The sequence below is a fragment of the Aquarana catesbeiana genome, linkage group LG05, assembly GCF_042186555.1.
Source record: "Aquarana catesbeiana isolate 2022-GZ linkage group LG05, ASM4218655v1, whole genome shotgun sequence".
In the NCBI taxonomy this organism is placed as follows: Eukaryota; Metazoa; Chordata; class Amphibia; order Anura; family Ranidae; genus Aquarana; species Aquarana catesbeiana.
The window spans coordinates 558,657,909-558,671,863 of NC_133328.1; the positions used below are offsets into that span (position 1 = coordinate 558,657,909).

Consider the following 13,955-nt stretch of genomic DNA (forward strand, 5'->3'; position numbering starts at 1 on the left):
AGTGAATGTTTTTCTACACAAGGATGATTCTGTAATATATAATTATATTATATAATATAGAGCAATATTGCCTATCAAATTGAACAAAGAAGCAAACATTTATTGATTCCCAAGTGAGCTTCCAAAAGAAAAATAACATATTATAATAACAGATTCCACTTTTCTTTCTTCTGTGGCAGTATGAAAATAATCAGATGGGTTGTTATGAGCAACAAGAACACTTCTATCAGACAGTTTGATAAATGTTGCATAGGTTACAAGAGATTCCAGAAAAGGAACATTTACCAATATGGACATATAGCACCATATATGACGGACCGCCTTTATGCAGGAATATCATCATTTGCTTCAGGAACCACTGGCAGGCTCCAGGCCTCCATCGGGCTAGCCGGAACCCACACTCCCATAAAGAACAACATTTTGAACAGTCCTCTTGGCCATAATACACACCAAGCCCCTGAAGCTGTTGGGTCTCAGGCACAAAAAAATGTCCCCCATGTTTTATCCCCTGTCTGACTGAGCCAGGTACATACTCACTCCACCAGGAATAGGCCACACACAATGTAAATATATCTTCTTGCTTTTCTTTACTGAAGTGCAATATTCACCAGGCAATAACCATTGTGCACAATGGCATCCAACCCATGCCGACCTTTAGGGAAACCTTGCTTTCCCTAACCATAGTTCACTACAGAGAAGGTTTCTACAGCAGTCCTCAGCCAGGGAAGGCTGTAAACTGGAACTAGGCCACAAAAGGCCCTAGGCATTCTCAGGGTGACCAAAACAGAAACATTGCACTCACTTGCCTTCAAGACACCTCTCACTTTTCCAACCATTTTATTACCTGAAGCCACCTCTAGCAGGCAAACAGGGAACTGTGCCTCACCCAACATCTTAGGGAGAAGCAAAAGATGAAAACCCTTGATTGCTTTTCGGAGGGAAATCCCCCTTGAGTGGCTTGGCCCACTCAAACTCTGCATCCGTGCTGTCCCAATCTAATGGCAATGTTCCTTATACGGGAAGGTGACACATATCTAGCACTGAGGTTGAAAGCCTCAGCCATAAGAACCTTAGAAAGGATTGGGGAACCCACTCTCAGGGCCTCTAAAGATATAGACAGTCTTGGCACCAAAAGCAAGACTTTTGTCAGTTCCTGTAAACTCTCTTCCTTCCATAATACCATCTGGCTCTCATTCCATGTGGAATCAAATCCTGAAGATCACTGAATATCACTGAAGATCATTGAAGGTCACCTGTGGAAGTAAAACCCAGAGTAATTGCCGCATTACACCCAAAGATACCAGGGGTCAGCCTGGGCAAACAGGTAAAACCACCATCTGATTGGCAGAAAGACAAACTGCCCCATCGAGGAAAATGTAGTCCAGCATCTAAGAGCTTGGAGACATCCTCCACCACTGCACTTCTTATTTCCGAAATGGTCTTGAGAAAAACAACACCCGCACCCATTCTCCTTTGTGGTCTCCCTTTTATGAGCAAGGTGCTCCAATAAACTTCTTGAGAATGTCCCACTTTCCTGCAAGTTCCAGGAAGACTCTCTCTTTCTCTTCTAGGACGCTCCACCTCCTAGGAGTCCAATGACTCACTGAATCTTTGTGGCTATATGAACTTAAAGGGGTGGGACAAAGAGATGTCACCAGAGGGCAAATAAGAGGAGGATCAACCACGATATTATTGAACAAAAATATAAGGCTTTATTTATGAAACACATAATATCAAAAAATAATTTCAACAAGAGCGGCACAACGACCACTCTGGTGAACCACATTCCTTCAATGTACCATTTAGTAGATAAAAAGTCACTGTAGTAAATTGACAATATTGTCGTTAAAAGACACTAAACTCAAAGCGCCCCCCGCGACTCCATTCTTGTGGATCCTGCCAACGCTAGCCCACCCCCCCACTCCATGATGGCTCCTAATCCAGGAATGTAAGGTGTACCCTTACTATTTGACATCCAGGGATTCAGTGGTGATGATCTACTTCCGCAATCACAACTGTGCCGTTCTGGCCACCATAGCTCTGCATTCCAGTCGTTGATCCGGAAGTCTTGTGGAAACCTCTTTGCAACCACTTGTGAGCCATCCAGGCCACCATAGCTCTGTACTCCAGACGCCGAAAAGTGAAACTTTGAAGGAAATCCCTTCAGATAAACAGACATTCGCTTGAAATAGCATTCCCTCCCTCCTCCTGTGATTTCACGGTCAGAGGACATATCGAGTGAAACAATATCGCGACCAGGATTATATGGCAAAAGGAAGGGTAAGCGCCCATTCAGGGTGAACACTATCCGTATATTTCTTCCTAATAATGAAATATCACAACGATAATTCACTGACATATTGAGTACTGTGTTAATTGCTTTATCTCTCACGCTACCCATATGGGTCTTTGTCAGTTCACTACACTAATGGAAACAGCCGTGTAAGGTGAATACTGTTTGTTGATCGAGAGACTTTGCACCTATTTTCTACCGTATACAGCAATAAATAGTTGCTATTTGATTGTTTGTTTGAATGGTAGAATCATTCTATCAGTAGAAGCAGGATACCGGAATGAAATGATTATATGACTGTTCACATTTCACTCTTACCCCTTGTACATATATACGTATAAGCTGCCCCAACGGACAATAGATATCATCAAATTATTGGGTGTAACATAAGAGGAAACTGTGGTTTCATCCAGGACAATTTCAAATAGTAGCACCACTTTTCAATCCCTCCCTGGAGACAGGATCCACAGGAATGGAGTCATGGGGGGCTCTTTGAGTTTATTGTCTTTTAACGACAATATTGTGAATTTACTACAGTGACTTTTTATCTAATAAATGGTACATTGGAGGAATGTGGTTCACCAGAGTGGTCATTGTGCCACTCTTGTTGAAACCTATTTTTTGATATTATGTGTTTCATCAATAAAGCCATATATTTTTGTTCAATTATACCATGGTAGACCCTCCTCTTATTTGCCCTCTGGTGACATCTCTTTGTCCCACCCCTTTAAGTTCATATAGCTAACTGTTGGTATTGGAGGAGGTATCCCGTCTGTATTCAATAATTTTTTAATATTGTCAAAATCTTTGTGGCTATCCTGCCAACTATGCCAAGTGTAAAAGGGGGCAATTGATTGCAGGAGTATGATCATTTTCTTTAGGCACCACTAGAGGACTCCAGGACTCTAATAAGTAGAGACAACATAAACAGTCCTTATGGCTATATTACATTCCAACCCCTAAAACTGTGGGATCTTTGGCACAGGAAAATATCCCCCACATGTTTCATCCCCTTCCTGGCTGAGCCAGGTACATATTCACTCCACCACAATTATTTACACAAAAAAAAAATAGTAAAAGACATGACCATAAAGAGTCAAGTCCAAATCTTTTACTTTCTTGCAACAGGAAACATTATAGTCTTTAAATCACCAGGCAATATCCATTGTGACCAACGTTTGCCCATTTTCAGGGTAATCTTGACTGAAACTTTGATCTCCATTAGGTCTTCAGTGTTCTCTAATCACAGAAGGCCATTAAGCAGAACCATTACATTTTTGCCACAGAAGGCTCCAGGCCCCCCATGGGGGTCAAAACAGGAACACTGTACTCCCTTTACTTCAAGACACTTCTCACTACTCCAACCAACACACTACTCTGTCATAGCTCTATTTATGCCTCTTTCTAAAAGGGGAAAGGGAGAGCTCTGGTGGGCAATCAGCCATTGGCTCCTGCTGCTGTCAATCACAGCCAGTGAGGAGGGAGCGAGGGGCGGGGCAAAGCCCCGCTCTTTATGTCTTATGGACACACGGCCTGCTATAGGAGCATTGGTGAGTGGGAGGAGCCAGGAGCGCCAGTGGGAAACCCAAGAAGAGGAGGATCCAATTGCACAGAGCAGGTAAGCGTAACATGTTTATTTTAAAAAAAATTAAATGTAAACCTTTACAATCACTTTAAGGGTGCAGTGGGCTTTACCTGGCTCTTGAGCGTTACATAAGCTCTTCTTAACTATGCTGAACTTATTCTTGTACCTAAAACTGGCCCCTCATTAGCCTAATTATTTACACACATGAAAAAAAAAAAACAGCAAAAGAAGTGAAATAAATAATATAAAACATCAGTACATGAGTGCTAATCACATACACAATAAAAAGAAAACAAAAACACAAACACAAAGAGCACTAAATGAAATATAATAAACTACAGTAAACGGACCCCAAAAATCCACACTCATTAAATAAAAAGAAAAGAAGTAGATTTTATTTTTAAGAACATTCCGACTAATTGGCTCAGTGAACGAAACGGAGCATTTCTGATTTGGCAAAATTTCACCAGAGGTGAAATCTGTAGTTTTATCATTCTTGTCATCTTTATTTTTGGCACATCTAGAATGTTGCCTTCGGAGAATGTTGCAGTGTTAGGCTGCATATACAAAGGTATTCAAATCAAGCATTTAGCACTCTGTCAGACATTGCAGAGCGTACATATGATCAGCATTGTTCAATAGCCTGTTACTAACAAGGATCTAGGTGAAATGTTTGAATAGCAGATCACTGTTTTAAAATAGACACTGCGTGCAATGTTCCCTGAAACATTAACCAGCCATTAATGCTTAGCAACAAATGCCAACAGATAAACTTATTACAATGCTTGCTTAGCAAGTGTTAGATTATTAGAGGCATGTTTTTTCACAGCTTTCCCTGTAAACCAAAAACTAGTACTGGTTAAAAACCAAAAGGGGTCCTTGGCAAGTTTACATTTTCAGGTCCTATCTTCGGTAGACATGTGCACTGCCGAAAAATTTGTTCTTTTTTCTTTCATTCGTTTTTTTGGGGTTTTTTCTTTACATTTTTCGGGTCATTCGTAATGATCGCAATTCAAAAATTCGTAAATTCATAAATTCGAAAATCTGAAAATAAAAAATAAAATCTGAAAATATGAATGATCGCAAATCGAAAATTCGTGAATTCAAAAATTCGTAAAATAGAAAATCTGAAAATAAAAAATAAAATCTGAAAATTCGAATAACTAATAACTAATAATAACTAACTATTAAATTATAGGTATTGGAATCTCCTTTCAAATTTGGCTGTTAGTAAATGTAACGAATACGAAGTTACGAATTATCCGAAATAACGAATGCCTTATCTAAACTAATGGAGCATAATGAATTAATAATAAATAATAATAAAACATTTTTATTATTAATTTGTTACGTTCCATTCGTTTAGATAAGGCATTCTTTATTTCGGATGATTCGTAACTTCAAATAAATTCGTATTCGTTACATTCACTAACAGACAAATTTGAAAGGAAATTATAATACCTATAATTCAATAGTTAGTAATAGTTATTATTAGTTAGTTATTATTTTAGATTTCCAAATTTTTGAATTTACTAAATTTTTAACATTTACGAATTTACGAATATTCGAATTTATGAATATTCGGAAAAATTTGTTAAACGGGTTTTCGTTAATTCAGATATTTCTGAATTAACAAATTTGTCAAAATTCATTAAAAAACGAATTTGGAACAAAACTAATTGCACATGTCTAATCTTCGGTCACCAAAGTTATTGTTTGCTTGTATACACATAACCCGTACAGTAATTATACAGCGTGATTAGAAGTCTGCCATTTGCAGAGTTAGAAAAATGACTCTTTATGATCAATTGATAGACTTCCATGTGATATGTACTAACTGGTCCAGTGTCTATGTACTAACTGAGGAACTTTCTTTAGAAGATTTCTTTAAAGTGGCTGTAAACTCTGTACAACCACTTTTACCTACAGGTAAGCCTATATTAAGGCTTACCTGTAGGTGCTGGAAATATCGCCTAAACCTACACGGTTTAGGAGATATTTACAATATACGCGTGCGCCGATGTCATCGGCACATGCGCACATTAGACGATAGTGCCCTTTCTAAAGGGATCATGCTGTGACTGGTGGCTCCCGCATGCATGTAGCATCAGCAAAAATCATCCCCCCTCCCTTCCGGCAAACTCTCACGAGAGTGAGAGAGAGAGAGCTGTACATGATGTCATAAGCCTAGGCTAATGACCAGACAAGAAACAGGAAGTGGGCTGTATAAGGTATTTACCGGCAGAAAAAAATGTGTTACTATCCAAAGTTAAAACAGCAAGGGAGATTTAATAGATGGAAAGTTGAAAAAATGACTGAAGGATCTGGTTTAATGACAAAAACACAACCCTTTGTGATCAACAGACGTTCAGAGTTGTCATCAACAAAAATGGAAGATGTGAGACTTGCTGTTTGTAGTTGGGATTATCACAAAGTTGGAGAGACTAAGCTGGAACTGCACCTTAACCTCCCTGGCGGTATGATTATTTCGGATTTTAGGTGCTGAAAGCGGTACAATTATTTTGCATGGAAATTTGGCGTTTTATATTGTAGGTCTGTAAATCTTAACAATAACACACTTAAATCTGTCCAAACCAGAGTCTAGTAGATATCCCGGGTATGATGAAGTTTGAAACACAAAAACATAAATTATAATATAATAAATAAAAATAAATAATTAAAAAAAATTAAAATAAATAGTAATAAAATAAATTTCCCCACGATTCACTATCGCTCAATTCTGCAAGTGTTCTAATTTATTATCGCTGTTTTCTAGCTGGTCTAAAGCCACTTTTGACGTAAAGGGACACTTTTTGGTTGCTATGGACAATCTCCAGTTTCCAGGCAGAAAGAACAGTGTATATCATGTAAAACTGCATGCAGGGCATGGGACAAAGCACTGGGGACAAAAGGGATGTGAAATCATTTCATACAGTACTGTAATCTGTAAGATTACAGTACTGTATGTGTTATGATTTTTACTGTTTTTTTAATTTTCCGCCAGGCTCCGCCCCCGTGCGTCGCAACGCTCGCAGGGAACGGAGCCTGGCACGGAGAGGCTTCGGAGGAGGACACAGCCCACGGACACTGCGGGGGACATCGCAGGATCCCGGGGACAAGGTAAGTAAGGAGGCACCAGGATCCTGCAATGTAATCCCGAGTGTGGCTCGGGGTTACCGCTAATGGTGCTGAATTTTAACCCCGAGCCACACTCGGGAAAACCGCCAGGGAGGTTAAGAAAAGCAGCGTTGTATGCACACAGGCATCTGTTATGCGTTGCAGTTAGTTGTGACTGTTGCATGGTAAAAGTAGTGCACCTCAACTGTCAAATGATATTAAAGATCACTAGGGATGAGTAAATATGCCTGGGTTTTTGGTTCGCAAACTCTTTCACGAATCTTGCTTTAACAGCGAGCCCCATTGAAATCTACACTATACTACCAAAAGTATTGGTAGTGCCTTTACACACATGGACTTTAATAGCATCCTAATCTTAGTCCGTAGGGTGTGCAGTCATGTTGGAACAGGAAGGGGCTATCCTCAAACTGTTCCCACGAAGTTAGGAGCATGAAATTGCTGACGCCTTAAGAGCTCCCTTCACTGGAACTAAGAGGCCAAGCCCAAACCTTCTCATAGACACACTCCTAAACCTTGTGGACAGCCTTCCCAGAAGAGTTGAAGCTGTTATAGCTGCAAAGGGTAGGCCATCTCAATATTGAACCCTACGAACTAAGACTGGAATGCCATTAAAGTTCATGTGCGTGTAAAGGCAGCCGTCCCAATACTTTTGATAATATAGTGTATCTTCTATTTAATGATAAAAACACATCTTTTTGTGACCAGCAGACGTTCAGAGCTGTCATCAACAAAAATGAAAGGTGTGAGACTTGCTGTTTGTACAGTCATACCCCACTTTTCTGTACGCAACGGGGTTTATTTACAAAAGCTGGAAAGTGAAAAATCAGGCTCACTTCTGCATAGAAACCAATGAGCTTCTAACCCCAGCTTGTTCAATTAAGCTTTGATAATAAAACCTGGAAGCTCATTGGTTTCTATACAGAAGTGAGCCTGATTTTGCACTTTCCAGCTTTAGTAAATAAACCCCAATGTGTACCTAAAAGTGGGGTATTCCTGTAGTTTGGATTATCACAAAGTTGGAGAGACCAAGCTGGAACTCCACTTTAAGAAAAGTAGCGTTGTATGCACACAGGCATCTGTTATGCGTTGCTGTTGGTTGTGACTGTTGCATGGTAAAAGTAATGAACCTCAACTGTAAAATAATGTTGAAGATCACTAGGGATGAGTAAATCTGCGTGGGTTTTTGGTTCGCAAACCGTTTCACAAATCTTGCTTGAACAGCAAGCCCCATTGAAATCTATATGGGCAAAGCTTGTTATTCCAAGGCATAAGAAGCTGGGCATTGCCTTGGGGGGCATATGCCAATACCAAATGAAATAAATAAATAAAAACAGTATATCGCTCTAAACAGAACTGACAGTTCTTCCTAACAACTACAACATACACTGACAATGTGGCTGCTTGGAGCCCACCTTTTGTAGAAAGGGGGCCGGGAAATCTGTTCTTTGAAACTGTTTGCTCTTGTGACTTTTTGCAAACTGAAAGCAGAAAACCCCAACTTATCCCTAAAGCTCACACTCCCTGTACACACATTGGGGATAAAACTTATGATGAGGAATGGGAACAATGCTTGCGTTGACCTGTCCTTCAATGTTCACTTCATATGTGCAGGCGTTGCAATCTTCACTGCTCCGTATAGCCGCCTTTGAACTGCAGAGTGTGGAGCTCACTTTATGGCAAGTACAACATAACGCAATGATGCAACACAGACTTATATAAATGCTCTCCCTGGGTTGAAGATTACTGATTATTTTTAATAATGTGAGATTTTAGAGCTTTTTATAGGGGAGTATTTTAAACCAATGTTCTTTGATACCACGAAGTGAGTCAACAAATGTTTTCCATGACACAGAAGTTCATCTGTTATGTCCCATATCTATTTGTATGTGGTATGCAAGTAGGGTGAGTTTTTTTTTCCCAAAAACATGTAATTGTAGTGTGTACACATTGTGGTAACATGTATTATATAATTACAGGATAGACAAAGATGAAAGGGTATGGATCTTAGCATTTGAAAAGCAAAAGTAAATTTGCACAAAAATATTCGATCAAATACTCATCTGAGTAGTCACATGTTCCATTTATACACTTTGTTATGCTTCTTAAAAGTTGTTGGAGTGCATGAGCCCATACTTATAAAGTTTTTCAATCTACCTGTGTCTGATCCCAGATCTACAATTGATCACTACAGTAAAAACTTACCTGGCTGTAACTCTTGGGTCAAACTTTGCACGGTATCTGGCGACTTGAATATTCTTTGCCTCCATGTCCCGATCTTTTTTGGTTTCCTCTTGTAGCCCCCAGAATTCAGCTTTGCATTTTACTGGCTCGTTGCAGAACTGGACTGGAACCATAGCACGGATCAGTTTGACATAGTAAGGGTTCTTCTTTAATGGGGGTTCCATAGACTCTGGGAGCACCTTACTGCTTGCTCCACACCCCATCTCAGGAGGATAGGGGACTGAAGAGCATAACCAGAGGACAGGGACCCATCACACATCCAGGTAACCTGACACAAAAAAGGACAGAAATTCTCATGAACAGCTTATTGTATCCTCCTACACTCCGAGCTCAGCCCCTTCTTTGTGACACAGACATGTTACTAAGGGGAGGCAGTCTAAGAACAACATATATCACCTTAGAAAGACATTAGTAAGAGCTTTTTGTGGCTTACAAATAGTAATAAAGCATAGTTCTGGCTTTTTAATCCATTGCATAGTTGCAGAATAAATTGTTCTTGTCTATACATGTAGTTATCTGCTAAAAAAAAGGTGTTTTAGACTTTCTCTGCCTCTACATATGGCATTATTTGGGCAGAACACAGATTTCAACTTCAGAAATAATCTGCTTGGATATCAATAAAGCATTAGTGAGTCCATGAAACTCTACTATTACCAGAACAATTTTAGTGCCTGGCAGACTTAATGCATCCCCCAAGTTTTTTTTTTCAGATTTGCCCATCACTGTAAATACCAAATGTTTTTCAGAAAGGGCTGCAAGCAGCTTCCAGGGAAAATTCTCAGACAACTTAGCTCACCTGTGTATGAGTGACACATGGTCAATTTTGTAAATAGTAGTGAACTCAACGATGCAGTTCCCAAGCAGTCCCTAGTGGTTGACTCTGGTTTGTTAGATAAAAGAGTGGAAATTTAGTGAAGACAGATTTATGAAAAATTATCTGTTGATATTGGTTACTGGCCTTTGGTTACTGCTCTGTGCTATAATAAATGATTGTGATTGTGTTACCTTTCTGCTGGCCACACAGAGGAAGATTTACAATTACGAATGTACAGCAGGTAGGGTGGAGTGCAGTGCGGCGAGAATAACACACTCAGTCCTCATGCAATGAAATAACTTGTACTGAAATAATGCAGACAGTTCAGAAATAATCCGGTAAGAAGGCAACCCAACCAGGATCATTCACAGTTCCAAAAGCATGTAGAAAGCGGAATGCAGCCAAACTGTAGAGAGGGGCAGAATGCGGCCTGGCCGTCTTGTGCCTAAACAGGCAGGAGTCCAGAGAAGTTGCAATCCCTACGCTTTACCTCCTCGCCAGGAACCTTTCCCTGCCACCTGTAGTGTCTCTACCAGGCGGGGTACCTGTCTCTACTCTATCGACTCACAAATGCGTGCCAAACCTGGGAGCCAGGGCCTTAAATTGGCTCTGCCTGACCCAAGATGGCTGCCAAAGTCACATGAGGCAGCAGCAACCAATTGGATGTTTCCCCAATGACCCAGGAAACCAAAGATGAACTATGTTTGTCTTAACTTCTTCTCCAACTGCAGTGCCGTTGCAGAAGAGCACCACCTGCAGTAGAGAAAGTAGTGCACCTGCCTACATGAATATCATGAAGAGCCCCTTGTGCTAAAAACAGCACTCAAGCACAATGTTTCCACAGTATTATGTGACTGGCTACCCAAGCAAATACATTTCTACACATATTACAGATTTAGTTTGCTATTTTAATATATTTAAATTGTTGGGCACTTGCACGGGTATACATTTATATAGAAGTTCATTTATCCCCCCCCCCCCTCTGAATTTACCATCGGTTGAACATACATTGCCTCGTTTACAATCAGCACTATCAATTTACATCAGGTGGTCTATAAATGCAGCTATGCAGCATTATTGGCATATGATAAAATACCACATGGCATGTGTTCGGTAGGTGCAACATGGTGTGGCACACAGTCCCAATTTGTATAGAACGTTGTATTGAACAGTAAGTCAACAGTACAACAGGCCCAGCGGGGAACTCACCCATCTGATGCCACTTACAGTCATGCAGAGGGTGACAGTGGCCAGAAGTCCACACCCAAATAGCAGGTTCCTGAAGAGGTAGGCCCTGCTCTCTCCCTACTCCACTACTCAACCTTTCCCTACCGCTACCACTGTCTCTGTCAGATGGAGAACCTGTCCCTAACCTGTCCACTCACATAAAGTGCCCCAAACCCAAGGGCAAGAGTCTTAAATTTATTTATTTATTTATTATTTATTTCAGGTACTTATATAGCGCCGTCAATTTACGCAGCGCTTTACATATATATATTATACATTCACATCAGTCCCTATACCCTCAAGGAGCTTACAATCTAAGGTCCCTAACTCACATTCATACCTATACTAGGGCCAATTTAGACAGGATCCAATTAACCTACCATAGGCTCTGCCTGACCTAAGAATGACCCCCCAGGGTCGCGTGGGGAATGTGTATCCCACCAGATCACTGCCCAAGTGACCGAGGAAATCATAGAGAAACATTACTTCTCTTGACTTTCTCATCTGCATTGCCACTGTGGACCAGTGCCACCTGCAGTGGAGAAAATGGACTGAACCTGCATACACACGCACACATATGCACGGTCATGTACATACCAAAAGAATAACTCTGCTTACTGCCGTATAAATAAGCATGTTGTAATGTCTGCAAAACTGTCCCTCTATGCTCAAGCATTAGTCTGTACAGACCTATGAAAGAGGTTTTCTATAAACTGACTGTATCAATAATGATTAAGGTCTAATAATAACTGGGAATTCAGCACAGTTAATATCCATAGATTAGAAACAAATCAGGATAAGACAGTTAAAAGGTTGGACATTTGCTTAGTAATCCACAGAATACGTGACATGGACTGACCACAGCAGCTGCATTGAAATGTTCTGCTCCCATTAAACGTATTTACAGTAAAACCTTGGATTGCGAGCATAATTGGTTCCAGAAACATGCTTGTAATCCAAAGCACTTGTATATCAAAGCGAATTTCCCCATAAGAAATAATGGAAGCTCAAATGATTCGTTCCACAACCATTTATTCACAGGTCCTTCAGTTTATAGTCCATATAAAAATTTCATAGCAATTTAATAACCATAAAATGTCCATCCACAAATGGAAGCCTCCACAAGGGGATTAGAAGCAAAATCCATCAGGAGCTACAGAGTATAAAAGAGAAGAGAGGAGCTTCTAAGTCAGCGGTCTCAAACTGGCAGTCCTCCAGCTGTTGCAAAACTACAAGTCCCATCATGCCTCTGCCTGTGGGAGTCAATGCTTGTAACTGTCAGCCTTGCAATGCCTCATGGGACTTGTAGTTTTGCAACAGCTGGAGGGCCGCCAGTTTGAGACCCCTGCTCTAAGTGTAGCAATATGTTGCTAAATGTTGTACCTTCATTAAATGTAACCATATTGCTACACTTAGAGGCGTCTCTCTTCTCTTGTATACTCAGTTGTGACAAGGCGCTATCAAGATATCGTTTGTTTATCAAGCCAAAATTTATTTTAAAAATTTGCTTGTCTTGCAAAACGCTCTCAAAGCAAGTTACTCTCAAACCAAGGTTTTACTGTATTAATGTCTAGCTAATAATGAGTAAAATATGTGAATTAAATTAGTAGGTACCACTTCCTAATACTTTAAAAAAAAACACATTTTTGTAAAAATCTGGTAAACTCTCAGAACTTTCAGTATTTAAGAGAATCATTAAGAAGTGCTCGGCATCTATTTTCCGGAGTCCCTAGCTAAAATATTCTGCTTTTCCTGTCTGTCTTGGCTTAAGCTTCAATACCAGCGGCATCACCAACACAGAAAATGCATGAGGTCTAGTCTTTGTTGAATTCTACATCCCTCTTCGTCAGGATTGAGGAGCATATTATCTCAGAAATAAGGCTTTGTCAAGGTATACAGCACTAGGCCATGTCTCTTTCTCCAGTGACATGTATATAACTGGTTCTTTTTCAGCTGAGACGATCTCTGATTACTGTAGACTGTTTGAGTATTGGTGGCCCCACAGACAAAATAGGACAATTCCCAGCAAGGAGGAGATTAGAGGAAACCTGGACAGCTGTACAGACACTGTGGGGAACAAATAAGAGGAAGTCACACAAATACACATTGTGATTTCTCATTAATCCCAAAGAAGTGGAAAGACAAACTGTGCAAAACACTTTATTAGCATGTCTGTATGTGGCAAGTGAGAGAGAATTCACTATATGAAGATCAACTTTGCCCGGCTTATTTAAGAAAACAGTTCAAATAGCGGTAATCAAAAGCAGCCAATCAGTTCGGTTTAAAGCATTACAGATCTGTAAATTACTCATCTCCGATTGGCTACTGTCTATGTACGACAGCAGTGTGTTTTCCCTTGCCTTTTTTTCAAAGCTCCTAAGGGTTTATTAGCCCTCTGAAGAGAAATCCGTTGTGGATTGCTCTTCGATATGGCATTTCAGGAGGGGAGGAGGCGTTATGTCTTTGTTTTAACCCCTAAAAGCCCACACTTCCATGCTGCAGCCATATTCATTTTATTCATTCATTATATTCATTTTATTATTGCTGGGATGCTTTGAATGTCTACACCCTCAAATGTGTACACCCCAAAATTTAGTTTGCATACCTTTTCAAGTGTTGAATCTGTAGGTTTTTCCTGCTGTATTTCAGATGGAGGA

At 40.2% G+C, this 13,955-nt stretch overlaps 1 protein-coding gene across 1 annotated transcript in view; it reads right to left on the reverse strand.

The window, feature by feature from the left end:
• The window catches only part of PSKH2 (protein serine kinase H2), a 31,986-nt gene extending 22,458 nt beyond the window's left edge, over window positions 1–9,528 (reverse strand). Inside the window, exon 1 of the mRNA XM_073631906.1 lies at window positions 9,219–9,528. Within this exon, the coding sequence (XP_073488007.1) occupies window positions 9,219–9,460 (242 nt within the window). The 5' untranslated portion in view covers window positions 9,461–9,528. The remainder of the gene's footprint in view (window positions 1–9,218) is intronic.
• Window positions 9,529–13,955: the final 4,427 nt, after the last annotated feature.